General features: G+C 35.3%; 2 protein-coding genes across 3 annotated transcripts; one reads left to right on the forward strand and one right to left on the reverse strand.

Moving 5' to 3' along the window:
• Window positions 1-588: 588 nt before the first annotated feature.
• LOC140013048 (urea-proton symporter DUR3-like) lies at window positions 589-6,590 on the reverse strand. 2 transcript variants are annotated; one of them, XM_072062045.1, is made up of 9 exons: window positions 5,882-6,590; window positions 4,002-4,109; window positions 3,840-3,935; window positions 3,656-3,738; window positions 3,326-3,546; window positions 2,952-3,214; window positions 2,607-2,845; window positions 1,849-2,498; window positions 589-1,058 (listed from the first exon to the last, which is right to left on the reverse strand). In XM_072062045.1, the coding sequence occupies exons 1-9, from the start codon at window positions 6,068-6,070 to the stop codon at window positions 763-765; spliced, it is 2,145 nt and encodes a 714-aa protein (XP_071918146.1). In that variant the 5' UTR covers window positions 6,071-6,590; the 3' UTR covers window positions 589-762. The 2 variants fall into 2 exon arrangements, with proteins under 2 accessions (XP_071918146.1, XP_071918147.1); XM_072062046.1 differs by lacking the exon at window positions 4,002-4,109.
• Window positions 6,591-15,950: 9,360 nt separating this feature from the next.
• LOC113704461 (F-box/kelch-repeat protein At3g23880-like) lies at window positions 15,951-16,922 on the forward strand. Its single transcript, XM_027226364.2, has one exon. It carries the CDS (start codon window positions 15,951-15,953, stop codon window positions 16,920-16,922), a length of 972 nt encoding a protein of 323 aa, XP_027082165.2.
• Window positions 16,923-19,051: the final 2,129 nt, after the last annotated feature.

Below are 19,051 nucleotides of genomic sequence, written 5' to 3' on the forward strand. Positions count from 1 at the left end.
CCCTGTGGAACTTCATTCAGGAGAGAATGGTAGTCTTTTTTCTTTATTAGAAAGGTAAAATTAGTGCTAAAAGATTGACAACGTTTGGAGGGGGACAAGAATTGAGAAAGAAAAACATGTTGGAGTAAATTGCAGAGAAATGTAATCGTCTTGATATTCTTCAGTATAGCAATGTACATTTTAAGGGTACGTATGCTTATCTTTATGCAGACCTTACTCTGGTTTCAGCTAAGGTCTCTTTCCACTTAAAGTCGGATCTAAGAGTACAAAAATGGTTCTACCCATGGACTAAACAAAGCGTCTCCATTCATTTAGAGAGAAGCTATGCTTGTTCTTGGCATCACTAGCAGTGTGCCAGAAACCAGATAAATTAGTGTTCAGCATAATTCTCTTGCCTACTTAGGAAGTATCATCGTCCTCCTCTGCAATGTGCCAGAAACCTGGTATCTCTAATTCCTCAACCATTGAAATTTTTGTTGATGCTTGGAGAAGAGTTTCTCTTACAGTGTTAAAAAAAAAAATCTACACAAAAGGTTGATGTTCAAAAGTATATCAGTTTTTTACGTAAATATGACTTACAGCATCCAATTTTCAAGGTGAGAAGATCCATATATGCTGCACGATATTAAATATAAGGATTTTCACAGATAATAGCACTGGAGAAAACTCAGTCCAGGATATATATTGCTGACTTCGGTTTTGTTATCAACAGCTTTCACAACTCTGTTTTGGTGAGCTACTTCTAAACAGGGATGTACTCGTTTATGAAGGAATGATTTGAGCTTCGATTTCTGATGCTTCTCTCTTCTTTGTCTTCTCTTTCTCGAGTAAGTAAATTCTCTCTGCTTCAGGCAGTGCTGATAATACAGTTTGCAGTTTAAAGTTCAATTCTTCAATCTTTTCCATTAGCCTGTCGTTTGTAAACATACCAAGAAGTACACTTTGGATGGTTTTCCAGCTTTCTGTTAGTGGTAAAACAATAATTACAGCTGAAGCAATTGTACCCCATGCAATAGCTACGACAGCCCAGAATGTGAAGTATCCTCTGTTGAATTGCCCTGCAACATTAGGTAGACATTGTTTGAACTTCAAAAATGGAAGTTAAAATTAGTGACCGTCACCTAGTTAACTTGAAATGAAAATGAAAGTCAGCTAGTCAATGTGGTTTCATCCTATATCCTGAACTTCTAGTTTGAGGAAATTGATGGGCCATGCCTTCTATCTTCCCTGTTTCAGTCGAGTGGTTTAATGAAAAATATCCAATAAAATGAACATGGTGGTCTTATTTGCCTGCTTTCTGTCAAAATTTAGGATCTAAAGTTGATCTCTACCCCTATAGGTGCCCAAACAAAGAAAAAAGATGCATCTTAGTTTCTACTAGTTGTTTTTCAACTAGCTCCTGTTCTATCAGATACAATGAAGTGTAACTTCATAAAACACTGAACATAATGAGACTCTAGACAATTAGAAGTAAGATACTAGCAACTGCAGAAATTCTATCTTCCTGTAATGCGGAACATTTGTATCTCCGGAAACACATGCTAAAATCTAGTGGGCCGTATGGAAATAATGCATTACCAATGAAATAATGGGTATATGAATTCACTGTCTTGGATAATTTCATCACAAAGTCTATGCCTAATATACCGTTTGGCTCATTATGGTTCTTTTGCAACTTTGAAGGCTTTGTGAGTATGCAGTGCACTAGTTAATGTTTCTTATTTATTGAGTACTTTATGATGTGTGGATTATGGATTACTGCTACATGTTTCTGCATCTTTAGGAGAATGAAAATTTTGGTTCCTATGATCTAAAATATGAGAATATGATAAAAAGTTGTAGGCTTACCAGCAGGAAGTGTAAGCAGAGGCCACAGTAGTCCAATTACAATGGTAAAACCAACTCCCCATTTAATTATCCATGCTTTTGCCCTGATCAACTTTTCTTCTTTAAACTCGTCAATTGGTAAGTCACTTTTTTCCTTTTCAACCATCGTTATCTTCTTGGTAGTGTCCCAGTCATAATCTTGAGGCCACAAGAAACTACAGAAAGCATGAACAGCTCCACCAGTCAGGATAGAGACAAGGTTTCCAGCTAGCATAGGTGCATTCCGTCCTGTTGTATCAAGATTTACCCTCCCATATTCAACTTTTGTTACTGATAACCAAGTGATTATTCCCAAAACACAACCAGTGACTGTTCCAAGAATGGCACCAAATGAATTCGCTTTACGCCATAGCAGCATAAAAGCTATGGGAGGAACTGCCGAGCCAATAAAAACTCCCATTGCTAGGTACATCCATCCAAGAGAAACTCCAGCTTTGTTTAAGATGACTGCTAAGATGCCCATAAAACATCCAAAAGCAAGGACCACGCATCTGGAGACTTTTAGGATTTGTCTACCACTTGCGTCTGGATTTATGTAAGTACGATAGATATCATAAGTACATAGCGACGAGACAGCAATGAGCTCAGATGAACCAGCAGATGTTACAGCCCTGATGATTGAAAGTTTCAGTGGTTAAATAAACAAGGAGGACTTCTCTAAATGGCCTTTGATGAAAATCACATTTTGACTGAAATTATTCCTCTAGTTGAAAACTTACATAAAAAGCATTGTAAGTAGGAGAATGGATCCCCCTTTTCCCATTAAAGCAATAGCTGTTGCAGGAGGTACAAGTCCATGGCTTGCTTCACTTGCTGTTATTGGGAGATCTAGTGCTAATGCTCCTATACCTAGTGATGTTGCCAAAGAGAATGGTACAGCAAACCAAACCAATCCACCCAACAAGTACCCCTTGTGAGTGGATGATGGCCTTGCTGCAATAGCGCTTACCCAGTATCCCTGTAGTTCCAATGACAGATTTAGGTGCATAGAGAATAAGTGATTCTTGACAAGTGATGAGCAAAAATAGTTTAGGTACATAGAGAACAAGTGATGAAGAACTTACATTGTCAACAAAAACTGTTCCAAAATTTCCAACAATGTTGATAATCCCAAAAACTAGACCACCAGAACTCAGCATTGTAACATAAGAACCCTTGAAATTTCCACTTACAGGACCACAAGATTGCCCAACATGAGAAAGTGGTTCTTGACAACTTCTTGATTTGCTGGCAACCTCCAATAAACGTCTGTATACGGTGCTTGGGCTACCAAGCTCACTGCTTGCAACGTACACTAGGTACACAAAGACGACTAATACCACATGAACTGAAAAGTGAAAAGAAGATGAAAGGTGTTGAGATAAAGAATTGTAGGTTTACAAAGTTTTATCTCTAGTCTAAAAATAATGAAGTGATGTATCTAGCTGCAGTATCACACCTATTACAGAATGTATGTAGCTAGCCAAGAAAGTGGCTTTCAAGCCTCCTGCTAGAGTGTAGATGATTACACCAAGAGGTATCAGAAAGCTTGCTGCATATATATCAACCCCTGTAAGAGCATTCACGACTGCAGAACCACCAAGTAGAAGCATGGCGGTAACAATTATGTTTGTCATAAAGCAGAAAGTAAGAAAGACAAGATGAGCAGCAGTTCCCCATCTGGTGAAGCAGAAGAGAGTTTATTCTGTCAGGAGAAAAACTGTTGCAACCAAAATGAGGATCCGTAAGATTTAGATAAGCTGCTAAGATATTCCAAATGGACACAGACCTAGCCTTCACAATTTCGCAAACTGTGTGTGCGTGAGGAGCTTTCCTTTTGATCTCTATTGCCATTACACCGAACAAGAGTACCTGTTCGTGAGCACAAAACTAGTAATGTTCTGTCTTCTTTCATCAGGAATGCCCCAAAAATTATTTTCAGAGTAATTAAGAGATGTTGATCTCATACATACTTGTATTGTAGCACCACTTGCATACCAGAAGGGGCCGCTGATTCCATATTCCCAGGCAACATTTGAACTTTGTAAAATTGTTGCAGCCCATGTCCACTGCATACCATATTTGAACTTAATTTTTAGAACAAAGCCAGAGCTGAAACAATTTCTTCATGTTACCTGAGATACAATAACGCTAGCAATAAGTCCTGTCTTAACATTTCTGCCTGCCGTATTGAACCATTCTGATGTGTGGCGGGATCCAACATACCGCTTTTCTAACCATACCTGATTTTACATCAAATAGAAAACGCTACGACGGTCTTAGTACTCATGTAAGGACTGAAATTTTGAGACTTTTTTTGCACGGAAAATGCCTGTTGCAGTTTTAAATTGTGAAAGGCTTGAGCACGACTTTCTGATGCACAAGGAAACACTGTTTTCCTGAATTAATAGATTTTAATTGTCATTGAAAAGACTTACATCTAGTGAAGAAGAACGAACAGAAGGGTTTTTTGGTGACGGGTCTGTTTCTTTAATCTGCTGCTAGAACTCACCTTTGCAATTGTAAATCTCCGTGGAATTTTAATTTGGTAATCACATTCTTTTCCTACCAAAACAAGTCATCACCAATTGGTTTTATTCTCTATTTGGATGCACATTTTTCCAAATAAAGCCACTACTCAGAAACCACGGGGAAAGCCAAAAGGAGAGGGAGGAGGAAATGCCACTCTGACAAACATGATCGGGACAGGGTGATCCTACTTGTACAACTTGTGGAACTGCACAGGAAACAGTAGAACACCTCCTGTTGACCTGTCCTCATTCGATGAACATTTGGAAGGCAGCTCCTATTCAGTGGGATGGGGCAAAGGACCAACAAGGGAACTTCAAGCGATGGTGGCTAAGGATTTCAGAAGCACGGTTTAGACCAGAGGGGTTGGAACACATTGGTTTAACGGCTAATATCCTATGGCAGGTGTGAAAAGAAAGAAATAAGAGGGAATTCGAGAAATCTGACATAGTTACACCTTTCAAAACAATAGCAAGAGCACACAAGGATTGGATGGAACAGCTGCAGGAAGAGGGCACGACATTTGGAAAGAGCACAGAAGAAACAGCCCCTAGGCAAGATTTGCAAGATCAGAACTTTACGAATGAGGGAGCTGTGATAATGGAGATAGAAACAACAAAGAAAAAAGGACAGCATACTGTTGGGATAGGAGTCACAGTTAAGGAATATGCAAGGAATAGAATGACAGGGTGGTTAATGAATGAGATCAGTTTGGGAAGCAAAGGCCTAGACGATGCACTAGCTCTGAAGCTGGCCTTGTGCAAAGCTGTGCATCGAAACTGGAGTAAGGTGAAGCTGAAGTTTTGTAACAAGGAGCTATGGAGACAAATCAAACAGCAGAGCCCTGCGGACATCAAGATGGCAACAGTACTGGAAGACATCTCTAAGTTACAGAGGTTGTTTTGCATGTGCTCTTTTGACTTGTGTAGACAAGAACATATGTTAGTTAGCAAAAAATTAAGTGAAGATGCTTTAGGCGTTATTGTTGATGAGGAAAGACTGTTTCCTCAGTGTTCTTAGAACACTTTTTGTATAGCTTCTCTCGAGCCGTTGCTCGTATATGTACTCTTTCTCATTAAAGCAATGAAAAATCCTATCGTTTCGAAAAAAAAAAAGAAAGACAAACATGAAAGCAGAACACTTGAGACAAAAAAGAATTGAACAGATATCCAACATGCTGAGAGTTTAATGCATCAAATTACCAAGCATTTTGGGTGAAGCAATTACTCAGTTTTGGTCCTAATTTCAAGTTTACTCTCCATTCATATGCTTCAATCACGACGAATATGCACTGTCTATCTAAGAATTCATCTATCAAGAAGTATCTAATACCAGGTGAACATCGAGATGCAGTTATGCTGAGAAAAATTTGTCAACAGGATTCGGTCAAGTGAACACATCCTATCTAGACAGAAACCAGTTCGAAACTTCACTAGGCAGGAAAACTTCAATAACATAGACTTGAGAAGGTGTATAAACTTAATACCAAGAAAGAGGTGAAAACAGCAAAGAATGCTCCAAATCCAAGAATCACAGAATAGCCAACACCTTGATTCAGCACTGGTTTCCCTCCAAAGAAACTGCTATCCCTCACACAGCTGCTTCCATCATTGGAAGGGTGATAATACTTTGCTGAAAATTGAAAAGGTGGACAAATTGTGGAAGAAGAGGCCATTAGAAAGTTGTTCAGTTAGTGATAACTTCCTCTTTCATATCAACATATAACAGCTTTGCTTGAGAATATAGAGGAAACAAGGAGACTTTTGGGATACGCACTGAAGCCCACTTGGCTATGACGGTATATTCTATAATTGCAAGTTTGCAAGTCAAACTATAGAGATGAGCCTACAGTTCTTTTCTTGGTATCAAAAGAATCTCCTCAATGATAGTGATTGGTTGATTTGTCAGTCCCATGGCTTTCAAGTAAAATTATTGTTCTTTTCTTGGTTTGAAAATGATGTTCCCTCTCTTTGGGCTTTGCTTGAACAAAAAATTTTTTCTTCAATGTTAAAGCCAAAGATTTGTAAAATAGCGGGAATTTCAGGATTGGAAAATATGAATCATAGGAACTGAAATTCTCCTAAAAGATTTGAGATAACACAATATAATCATGGACTGTTAAAAGAATACACATCAAACAAGAATTATGGTAATGAAAATTTTATTATCTTTAAACACTTTTAAGTACCAAAATAGGCCTTAATATTGACGCTGTGAATCTTGAAAATATCATTAAAAAGCATTAGGCCCTTTCTTATAATCCTTGCAAAGATAAACAAACAAAAACTGGAGCCTTCTAGCGTTGTTTTGCTGCGTTAATAAGTCCAAACAAGTACAATTAGCAAATATGCTGGCTAGGCCTTTCTGTATTTTTCTTAACACATGTTACTATGGTGTCCCTCACCGTGTCATGTCATTGCCTAGCTTGGTCAAAGAATCACGCAAATCATTGGTGTTGAAAAGAGTAATTCACCATGTTTTGGCTACAGATCCGCTGAATGCCAAGTGTGAAATGCCTCCTCATATTTTTCTTTGATAGCATAATGCAAGACCTATTCCGAGGGAAATCAGGTCAGGTTTTAACAGTCTTATAGTTAGTTGAAACAGTTGTGCAGATTTCTTATCAAGCTTGAGTGTCAAATTTGATGTCTTTTAACTTTTTTTTTTTTTCGAATCTAACGGCAGACTCTAAATCTTACAAGAGGATAGGAAAAAAGGTAACGACTCGAGAGTCAAATGAGAAACCTCATGATTATCAGCTAAACTCAACCATTGTAATTTACCACTTGTTGGGTTAAATTATTAGCTTTTGCATATATTATAGGGATTATTCGTAGAGACTCAACTATACTGGTAAATAATCAACACTCCTATTTCTACCAAAAACAAAACAGTAATTAACAAAGTGATTGGCGTAATGCTTGGACTGTAGTATATCCAAGTCAATGCCATGTGTGGTTCAATAATTGAGTTCGGACCTGGGTAATTTCAAAATCTACATGTATGTAAGTTTATGTAAATTTGTACATTTAGATATCCCTGCCTAATTATTAAACACACATAATAATTGTAACATAATAAATATATATTTTTTAATAATTGCTAAATGCATCTAAACACAATTATACTATGCATTTCGATCTTTTAGTATTAAAATGAATTAGATAATTCACAATAAAGATGTCTAAGGAACTCAGTGTATTATCTCAATGCTAATACCAATACTTATTTTAAGTGAAATAAAATCAATTAGTGCATTCAGAATGAAATATATTTGCTTATATTCTTTTATTGTAGCACTTTTTAATGTGTTTTATATGTGATAAAAATGATTAAAAATAAAAATGTATTGAAAAATGTATTTAGACAAATTTTAGATGTTTTAAATGTAGAATTCAAACAAAATATAAAGCAAGATATGAATGCAGTACAAAATCACCAAATAGCATTTTATTGACTCATGAAAATCTTGTAAAGGTTGCAAGGTAAATAAAAATTAACAAAACTAATCCACTTATAATTTAACAAAGAAAGATAAGCGATGGAAAACTTGTGCAGATGTTTTAGAAATTTTTAAATTCTTCTTTTCTCAACAATACAATTTTTCAATTCTTTGGTATTATACCATCTTTACTTTTTATTTTTTAAATCATGTGGCCTTGTGTTTTTTCAAATAAGATGTTTTATATTCTAATTAAAAGTATAACATTAGTTTAGAACTATTACGTAAGGTCATTACTGTCATTTTGTTAAAATTTTGGGTGGAGAATTTATCAGTAATGTTTGACTAGTCAACGAAGGGGATAAAGTGTATATATTTAAAGTTCAGGGAGGCAAAGTGCTATAAAAGGGTCAAGTTCAAGGGGGTAAATTGTAATTAATCCTATTCTAAAATGTTGAGCGTTCTTTTTATTCAAGCTATATGGGTCTTATTTGCTGCAATTACAATGCATATTTTACTTACCCCATACTTAATAAGTCTTTCCAAGTTTGTGGAAGATATTTGAGAAAGTTTGGAAAAAAGGAATGTGAAATTTGAGAATCAAGGCATCTACATTAGGGAATTATTAAAATGAGGGAAAGTTTGTCATCTGCACTTTCTAATTTTTTAATTATAACTTGCATATTCGTGCATGCTTGCAATGTTAGTGATTAGATTCAAATAGGACGAATTCGAGAGTTAGGGCATAATATGGCCAAAATTAAAATTTAGGGTACAAAGTGAGAATAAGATACAAGTTCAAGAGGTATAAAGTGGAATTAGTCATGTAGAGTTCTCCAGATTCGCTTGATCGCAGCCGGTCATCTCTAACACATTCATGACTCATCATCGTACTTCCTAAGGTTTAAATTTCTGCCCTTGCTGTTCTCGTAGCAAGGTTTCAAGTGCTTGTCTCAAATCAGAAAGAACCTCATCCTTATTGTCACAACAAAGACATACCCTGATGGTTCGAGCTCTAGTTGGAACCAAATGTACAAAAGAAAAATACATGTAGTTTGTAGCTAGCAATATAAATCAAGCTGTTTTATTTGTGTAATAAAATAAAAGAAACTGCGACATATGTTGTAGCAAATTCTTTCATGTGCTAATTTTTTAGACTGCGATTATATTACATTGCAGCCATGACTAAGTTGTTAGATTGTTGTGAATTGCAAAAACTAACATCATACTGGTGGTGCTAACCAAAAAGTATGGCTTAGTCTTCAAGGCATAAATAATAGTTTAAAATTCATTTGTGATTTACAATTGGTCTTTTAATTACGTGGACAGTAATCCTTATTTACAAGTCACGAGGTGATGAACGAAAAGGCAAAGAATGTAAAAGATTATAACACGAGTCATTTACCAAATTTAGATTCATATTTCCACCCGTGGGGTGAATGAAAACTTCATTCTTGATTCTACGAGAATTTTATATAAAGCCTTTCTTTTGCTTCTCCTCTATTGAAGTCGTAAATCTATTTGTGATGGATAATGATATTACGAGCATGTTCTCAATTGATTCTGATTTTGTAAAAGTTAATTTACAGAATGTGTTCTCGTTTACTATTTCAAAAGCTATTTTAATAAATGCAGAGATATTCTTGAAAAAAAGTTAAAAAGATGATTTTAACAAGAAGATGACCATATTACCCTTAAATGCTACATAAATAAATTTTTGTACTAATTAAATAATTTTTGATGTACTTAATTACTTTGCTTATGAAGCCTATGAATTGATGGATGAGAAAAACATGGGATATATAGATGAATCTAGAAGTGAAATGAGAAAATGAAGAAAATAGAAAGGCCATAAAAAGTTATCTAATCTTTAGATGATTTAATAATTATGTTAAAATTTGAAGGGTAATTTTGTCTATGTGAAAAAGTAAGCCCAAATCAAAATCCAAAAGCACCTCAAAACCTCCTTCTGATTATTAGCTTTTTTGGGCCTAAACAATCTAAAATCAATTTTTTAAAATCAGTTGAGAACACAATAAAATAGCTTTTCCAAAATTAAAAGCTAAAATCAAGTTTCCAAAATTAGATGAGAACTGATCAATAGCTTTTGTGACCAAATTAGTTACTCACAATAGCTAATTTTTTCTTGTAATGACGCAACTGGACAATTCAGGCCAATCATGGGCCAATTTTTTACTTGGGCATCTACGTTGGGCTATTTATCTAGCTTGCTGCCACGATTCAAGAAAAGGAAGCCCACTCGCATAGCCCTGCACCAAACAAGACTCTTGATAGGAATCCGGGGTTCTTGCATACGTGCCAAGCCGGGGTTATCAACTTGTTACATATCCGTTTTTATTTCATCCTTGATAGTTTTCAGAGCTAAAGATATTTGATATTCGAGTTTGATTTCATCCCTTTCCACTATATTTCCATCTTTCACATTCTTGAAACTAATGCTCCTGAATAATGCATCAGTATCTATTGGAGAATATACTCTCAAGGCTTCCACTCAAGGACCTCTACACATGCCAGCGGGTCTGCAAATATTGGTATTCAAAAATCTCCAACACAATCTCAAGTCCATTCTCAATCCTTGTAACCTCCCCAACTGCAGTTTTAGATTACAACGCATGTTTGACTACAAAGATGTCCAAAATGCATGGAAGAAAGTTCCTAAACCTGGTGAATCGGTTCGTAAAACGGTCAAATATGCCTTTGTAATGAACATTAAAACATAGCATTGTAAAATCCACGTGATTGTTTAAAACGGTAAAGAACAATTTCCAATGTATTGATTATCCATTTTGCGGGTTTGGCCCGAACTCGTCTACTGCTGCAGGTGGTTATGTTGTTGTATAAGGCTGTAATTAGTTTGTCAGAATTGGTGTTATGAATGAAAAACTCGGGCCATATGTCTGGAAAAGTATTCAGCATAATAAAGATTACGTAGATTACGTGTATCTTGAAAGTATTGGGGTCCTTGTGAATGGAAATCTTCATTGGCCAGCGTGTTGGGGTATCAGGACAAAGGTGGTTTTGTACAATTTGGATGAAGGAAAGCTGGAGGAGTTCAAGGCACTTGATAAAGATAGAATTAAGCCACTGTGGCAGTGAAAAACAGACTTCAGAGTTGGAAATTTTAAGGAAAACCTTTCTTCAATAATCCACTGTGGCAGCAAAAAATAGACTTCAGAGTTCGAAATTTTAAGGGAAACCTTTCTTCAATTGGTAGAAGGTTTGAGATTTGGGTAATAAAAGATTATGGTGTTGAGGAATTTTGGATGTGGTTGTTTAACATTGAAGGATTTGTACTTCATGATATTTTGGTGCCATTAGGGTTCTTGAAGAATGGTGATATCATTATTGAGGTAAATAGACGTTTTATAACATATTGGTTATAAAACTGCAAAAGTTCTGACGTTTCTTGGTGGTACTAAATCTTCTGCAGTTTCATTTGTGGAGACCTTGGCTAAACCAAATATTTGAGATTTTCCTGTAGTGCTATTATCAGGATCATGGTAGAATAATACAGGAAGTTGAATTTAATTGTGATACTGTAAGATAAAATAACTTTAACCTAGACAGCATTCATTCTCTTGCTAATAGCATCTGCTCATGGTTATGTGGATGTGGAAGTCTTGCTACATCACAAGTTGATTAATGAACTATGTTGGGTTTATTTGTTACTTAAATCTCTTTTCTAATTTTTACGTCCAAAGATATGTTGCATTATATACATTAAATAGCAAATTGATACTTTCCTTGCGTTGTTCACCACCTTATGGAGAGGTTTTATAGTGGCCATTGAACAATTATTGGACATATACCCAATAAGTCATAAGATCGGTGGTGCACGGTATGAGAGGCAGTGGGGATGAAGGAGAGGGAGGGAGGGAGGAGAAGGGTAGAGAGAGGAGGGACGGTGGTGACAAGGTGGAAGAAGTGAGAAGAGGAAAAAAGAGGCCACTGGCCATTTGGTCCAGTGGTCATCACCATAATGGTGATGCTGGAGGTCAAGGGATCAACCCCTGCCTCCCACAATTTGGCCACAATATGTGGCTGGTCTTAGTTGACCATCCCCCTGCCCCTTCCCTTAGACTAGACTAGAGTAGGTTATACAACATCTATCGTTGTCGGAAAAAAAAAAAAAAAAAGAAGAGGAAAAAAGAGGAGGGGATGGGGAAGGAGTAGGGAGTGGTGGGAAGAGGGCCAGGTCGTGGGAGGTGGTGGCTAGTTTTGGGGGATGAGTGGTGGTGGTTGTGGAAGGTACAATTTGCAATGTACTTATTAATTATCCTTTCTTCTAATTGTTTGTTCTGACTTCTAATGATCAGAGGCAACTGGCCTATATCTGCTACCATTCTCTGAGACTAACATAATGAAAGTAAACCCAATTACGTTTGGAGCAAGGAGATAAGTAAACTTAGTTCATCTAGCAAATTATCTTAAAGTGTTGAACCAAGTTAAAAACATCCATATCTTAGCAGAGTCAGTATTAGCAGTAACATTATACCGTTTTCCTAGATCATATGTCAGTGGCAATGGGCACTCTCCCCAAAGAACCAAGTATTACTATTGATCTAGTAGTTAAAGTTAAAACTACCTTTAAGTTCTAGGTTTTATTCCTCCTGTTCCTTCCCCATTGCTTAAATCCCACTCAGCCCCTATTAGAAAAACAAAACTCACTTTTTATGTGTTAATAGATTACTCTTGTATACACTAACAATGTATACACTAATGGATAATAGTTTAAACTTTAATTATTATATACAGAGTGTGCATTCATACTTTCTTGTGTATATAAAATTAATCATTTAATTGTTGCTTTGCTCTCTAGGCTTTCATGTTAACAATTCACTGTCATGGATAACCTATATCATGCGAATTTAAGTAAGAATATTCCCATTATTAAACTATTAGTCCAACCGTTGTAAAAATAAAAATCAAGGAACTTCACCAAGTTTTTTTTTTTTTTTTTTATCGCAACGATAGCATTAGTATAACCTATTCAAGCTTAGTTTAGGTAGAGGGAGAGCCTAACCGATGGAAAATTCCGTCGGAGGAAGCCACTTGAAAATAGTGACCCCGTAGGAGAAACTCACTTGAAAGTGGCAGACACAATTAAGTGGCAAAGGTACACTTGAAACCTCCCACCTACAGGTACTGGTGATGACCAACAGCCCAAGAGATTGTTGGCGCTTCACCAAGTTTGTAGTTTTTGACTAATTTTAGGGGATTTTTTTTTTGGGGTAAGAGGGAGTTATTGACCATAGGAAATCTCTCTTACTTTATCATCTAACCCAATCATCTGCCTAATTTTAAAGTTTTGAACTGCTTTGCATAAAATTAATTTTTATTTCCTTCACTATTAGCTTAATACTTATATATTTTAGAGAGCTTAACGTAATTGGTTAAGATTTGATTTGATCCTCTTCTCACAGATTTTCCGTTAGCACTTAGCAGATATCTAGATATATTGGAGAATATTCTTTCGAGGCTCTATTTAGATAGAAGTGCCATCTACAGGTACTGGTTTTCAACAATTTCCAAATTGAACCTAAGTCCTAATTTCCTTGAACTTCACCCTAAAAGAAGAACCCATCCTAATCCTTCAAATTTTGGCAATTGCTCATATGGGTTCGTATTATGGCCTAATACGTCTTCATGATAAAATTTTCAACTTATTCTCGTGGAATTTGTGCATGGAATCAGTGAAAACTGTACATAGAAAAAAACTTCCAACGTGATAGACAATGCAATAATTATGTGTTTGCAAATTTGGCCCCAACTCATTTGCAGCCTTGCTGGTGGTTAAGTAGCCGAATTTCCCTATCCTTATTCTGATTAGGGGTGAGCAAATGGTACAAATTCGATAATTCGGTTAGCTGAATTCGGTTATTTGACTTATAGAAATTTAAATCGCTTTCAATTTCAAATTAGCTATAACCGAATTCATTTCGCAACCAATTTAGAATTCGGAAATGGTAATGAATTCGGTTAGACCGAATTTATTTATTAAAAAAAAGTGATTAATCATTTTGTGGTTTAATTGGCATTTATTTGATCACTTATACCTAGAATCCTTAGTCTATGATTTAAGAAACACATAAAAAGTGATTAATTTAAACTAGAATAAACCTTAGACTGTACAATGATTAGTGATAATTTATGAAGTTATAATTTACAATGATTAATAATAAGTAATATTAGTTACAATGAATTTATAATTTACAATAATTAATAATAAGTAATATTAGTTACAAACTTACAAATTACAATGATTAGTGATAAGGTATATTAGTTACAAACTTATAATTTATTTCAAATCAAAATAAAACTTATTTACTTACATATGTTATTGTGAAAGTCAATACGCTAATACATTGATTTGCAATTCATATGCATTCACTTACACTGCTTAGTTGTCTTGTCTATACTTAAAGTCTTAAGATTAGTGAATAGATAATATGAATATTTATGTTAAATATGTAATGTAAATTTAGAACACACTAATACTTGCAAGTTACAGGTTACGCATTCAAATATTCAATAATTCAAACATGAATGATGTATCAAATTACCAATATCTAAATTCTAATTACTAATTATGTTTATTGTTTAATATTTAGTATTATACATATATGTATTAATTATTATCTAATTCTAGTCATGTTACTCATGTATAAAATAATAAGTATTATAGTTATCTTATATTGTTATGTATTACTATATATTTGTATTGTTATAGTCATATAACAATTAACAAATACTAAAATAATATATTATACATTATTATTATTATAAGTACATGATAATACCTTATACTAACTATTATTAATAGCATTTACCTATATAATATAATAATATATTAGTAGTATATACTAATACTAAATAGCATTTATCTATATATTATATATTTTATAAACTAATTTGGTATTCGAATGCAGTAATGCGGTACCCTATTTCATTTTACCGAATTTGAATGCGAAATCGGTTATTACCAAATCCATAATCTCATTACCTATTTCATACCATGTTAGAATTCAGTGAATTCGGTACGTACCGAATTTGTACCAAATTACCAAATACCCGATTTCAAATTATCAAATTAAATTTGAATTCGGTTATGAATTCAGTATGAACCGAATTTGCTCACCCCTAATTCTTATTGTGATCCAATATTTTCACTGAAGAATAAAGGGGGGGAAGAAAGAAATAACACAAGTATGTGGGCATATAAACTTTTTTGTTTATCGTTTTTATACATTGTTAGTGTACAATTTTCTTTACACTAATAGGTTTATGTCATTCCATATAATATAAATTCAAATCATATACATGTGTCATGTATTTGTAGTTGCTAATGTAAAAAAAAAAAAAAAAATCACTACACTATCAGTACATGAAAAATTAACCAAACTTTTTATCATATTTCAAATGGAAAAGCGAACCATTGATAACCGGCAATTAGCATTGCGGCAAAATTATGCTAAAATAATCTCAGGGTGACAAAGTGCAATGTATCCCTAATTATAGGGGGTTTAGTCCAGTTAACCCTTCTTTGGTATGTCAACTGATGAATCCGTCTAAAACAGGGATTCCAAGTAAAACCTGACTAAAGTAAACAAACCATTAGTAAATGTGGAGCAAATTTTGCGCTCATATTTTCATCTCCTGTCCATGATAAAAGAAGCCCACAATCACAAATTAATTAGGGAAGATTTTCCTATCTTACTGCCAGTTATGTTAATTTAGAAGCTTATGTCCATTATGTATCGTTGTTTACAAATTCTATGGAGGATTTTTCACTCCAATATTTTTTGAGAGCTCAAGAAGCTCGATTTAGACTTCGATTTTGATTTTAGTTTTATCCTCTTCCGATATATCTTCCGTGTTTCAATATTCTCTATTTGAGAGTTTTGAGAGCTGAAGCTATTTGGTATTCGAGTTTGATTTAAACTAGAATTCTCAACTTGTTACATATCTGTTTCTATTTCATCCCCCATTTTGACAGTCTTGAGAGATCATGATATTTGATATTCGAGTTTGATTTCATCCTCTTCCACCATATTTGCGTCTTTCATATTCTTGAAACTAACGCTCCTGAATAATGGATCAGTATATATTGGAGAATATATTGTCAAGGCTTCCACCCAAGGACCTCTACACATGCCAGCGCGTCTGCAAATATTGGTATTCAATAATCTCCAACATAATCTCAAGTCCATTCTCAATCTTCATAACCTCTCCAACTGCAGTTTTAAATTACAATGCATGTTTGAGCAACGAAGACGTCGAAAAAGCATGGAAGAAGGTTCCTAAACCTGGTGGAATGCACACTAAATATATTCGGCTAATTGGTTCGTACAATGGCCTAATATGCCTTCGCTATGAAGATTACAACATGGCATTGTGGAATCCATGCACGGGATTGTTTAAAACGGTAAAGAATAATTTCCAATGTATTGATTATCCATTTTGCGGGTTTGGCCCCAATTCGTCCACTGCTGCAGGTGGTTATGTAATTGTATTAGGATGTAAATATTTTGTCAGATTTGGTGTTATGAATGACAAACTTGGGCAATATGTCTGGAAAAGTATTCAGCATAATAAAGATTATGTGTATCGTGAAAGTATTGGGGTTCTTGTGAATGGAAATCTTCATTGGCCAGCATGTTGGGGTATCAGGAAAAAGGTGATTTTGTACAATTTGGATGAAGGAAAGCTGGAGGAGTTCAAGGGACCTGATAAGCAGGAAACAACAAACTTCAGAATTGGAAATTTTAAGGGAAACCTTTGTGCAACTTTTAAGGATGGTAGAATGTTTGAGATTTGGGTAATGAAAGATTATCGTGTCGAGGAATCTTGGATGTGGTTGTATAATATTGAAGGATTTGTGCTTCATGATGCTTTGGTGCCACTAGGGTTCTTGAAAAATGGTGATATCATTATTGAGGTAGACAGGCGTTTTATAGCACGGTATAGTTTTGCTTATAAAACTGCAAAAGTTCTGAGGTTTCTTAGGGGTACTAAATCTTCTGCAGTTTCATTTGTGGAGACCCTGGCTAAACCAAATATTTGAGATTTTCTTGTTAGTGCTATTATCAGGATCATGGTAGAATAATACAGGAAGTTGAAAATTTAACTGTGATACAGTAAGATAAAATAACCTTAATCTAGAGAGCGTTCATTATCTTGCTAATAGCATCTGCTCATGATCATGTGGATGTGGAACTCTTGCCAAATCACAAGTTGATGTAGGCCTGCTGGGGCTTTTTGCTCTGATTAATGAATTATGTTGCGTTTACTTGTTACTTAAATCTTTTTTCTAGTTTTTTGCAGCCAAGTTTGCTGAATAATTTATTTTCCTTCCAAGTATTTAATGACTAGTAGTAGGATAAAAGAGCATCCAAGATCTGATCGATATTGGAAAGAAAACTATTTTTCCCTTGTGTTGAATTGTGGTGTTGTCTTGCTCTGTCTAGTTTGGTAAAGGAAATTCTTCCCATGAATAATTGGAAATATGAATGGTTCAGAGCCTCGAGATGCCGGGTCACTAGGCGAAAACAATCATGTTTGCTTTTTTCTTTCCCCCTTCTGTAAAGCAGTCGTTCACTGCAGATAAAATGTGAGTTGGCTTACTTTATTAGGTTGTCTATGTTTGCTAATTTTTTTGAGTTTCTTGACGAAGAACATGTTCCATTCTAAACTTCTGAGGCATGGATGTTCAAATCAATCTCATTATTTCAAGTCTGAAAACATTGTCATAAAACTTCCTGATTCCACTTGCCAGAGATTCCTGGACAGAGCTTGCCACTTCACATTGAAGTCTGAAAACATTGTCATAAAACCATAAAAGGAGCTTGTCTTAATTTTATTTTATTTTTGAGGAAGAAAAAACATGTTGGAGTTAATTGCAGAGAAATGTAATAGTCTTGATATTCTTCGGTATAGCTCCAAGGAAATGTACAAATTAAGGGTACGTATGCTTATCTGTATGCAGACTCTGGTTTCAGCCAAGGTCACTTTCCACTGAACGTTGGATATCTGTACTAAATGGACTAAACAGAGTGTCTCCATTCATTTAGAGAGAAAAGCTATGCTTGTTCTTGGCATCACTAGCAGTGTGCCAGAAATTGTAAATCTGCACTCCAAAGTCAACTCACCTTTGCAATTGTAAATCTCCGTGGAATTTTAGTTTGGTAATCACGTTCTTTTCCTACCATAACAAGTCATCACCAATTGGTTTTATTCTCTATTTGGATACACATTTTTCCAAAAAAAAAAGGCCACTACTCAGAAACCACAGGTAAAGCCAAAAGGAGAGGCAGGAGGAAATGCCACTCTGACAAACATGAAAGCAGAACACTAGAAGAATTTAACAGATATCCAACGTACTGAGCGTTGAATGCATCAAATTACCAAGTATCTTGGGTGAAGCAATTACTCAGTTTTGGTCCTAATTTCAAGTTTACTCTCCATTCATATGCTTCAATCATGACGAACATGCACTGTCTATCTAAGAATTCATATATCAAGAAGAATTCAAAAAAGTATCTAATACTAGATGAACATCGAGATGCAGTTATGCTGAGAAAAATTTATCAACAGCTTTCGGTCAAGTGAACGCATCCTATCCATGGTTCAAAGACTCGGTCGAGTCCAAGACGACTCAGTTGAGTCGTCACTGGAACGGACCCCTCCGATATAACATCGAAACGAGAAAAATTCGAGATATTTGACTCGCCGAGAACTCAGTCAAGAAGTCACCATAAAGGGTTGAAATGATCGAGTTACTCCGAATCATCCCAAGTCAACTCGCCAAGATTTTCTTTTGCTAATTTTACAGATTTTCTTTTGCTAATTTTTAAATTATTTTTATTTAACATATTTTTTTATATTATTCACAATTTTTAGAATATTAAATGCTTCAAAATTTGTGTCTCATTGAGATCGTGTGACAGCCCCACCTTCCCCTAAGGCGTACCAAAGGGGTTAGCGGACTGCCTGCCCAACTCTCGCCAGGACTATCGAGCAGTTAAATGAAATCGAAAACGTTCAGGAAGGTGATAGCGCTCTCAAACGATTCAAAGTCGCCAAATGGCAAAACGAAAATCGAAACCACAATGAATAGTGGTTGCCACGTTACCATCCAACTAGGAGCCAAACAAATACAGATATGGCCATATAACTCGGGAAAACATTCCCAAT

The sequence above is a fragment of the Coffea arabica genome, chromosome 8e (genome assembly GCF_036785885.1).
Source record: "Coffea arabica cultivar ET-39 chromosome 8e, Coffea Arabica ET-39 HiFi, whole genome shotgun sequence".
NCBI lineage: Eukaryota > Viridiplantae > Streptophyta > Magnoliopsida > Gentianales > Rubiaceae > Coffea > Coffea arabica.

What these genes read in the sequence shown, in the direction of transcription:
- LOC140013048 (XM_072062045.1), bottom strand. Translation starts at nt 6,070, where the DNA reads ATGGCCTCTTCTTCCACAATTTGTCCACCTTTTCAATTTTCAGCAAAG. An exon ending in CAAGTGGTGCTACAATACAA is followed by an intron (nt 3,739 to 3,839) that starts GTATGTATGAGA and finishes GCTCACGAACAG; the next exon opens with GTACTCTTGTTCGGTGTAAT. An exon ending in TCTGCTTACACTTCCTGCTG is followed by an intron (nt 1,059 to 1,848) that starts GTAAGCCTACAA and finishes CTAATGTTGCAG; the next exon opens with GGCAATTCAACAGAGGATAC.
- LOC113704461 (XM_027226364.2), top strand. Translation starts at nt 15,951, where the DNA reads ATGGATCAGTATATATTGGAGAATATATTGTCAAGGCTTCCACCCAAG.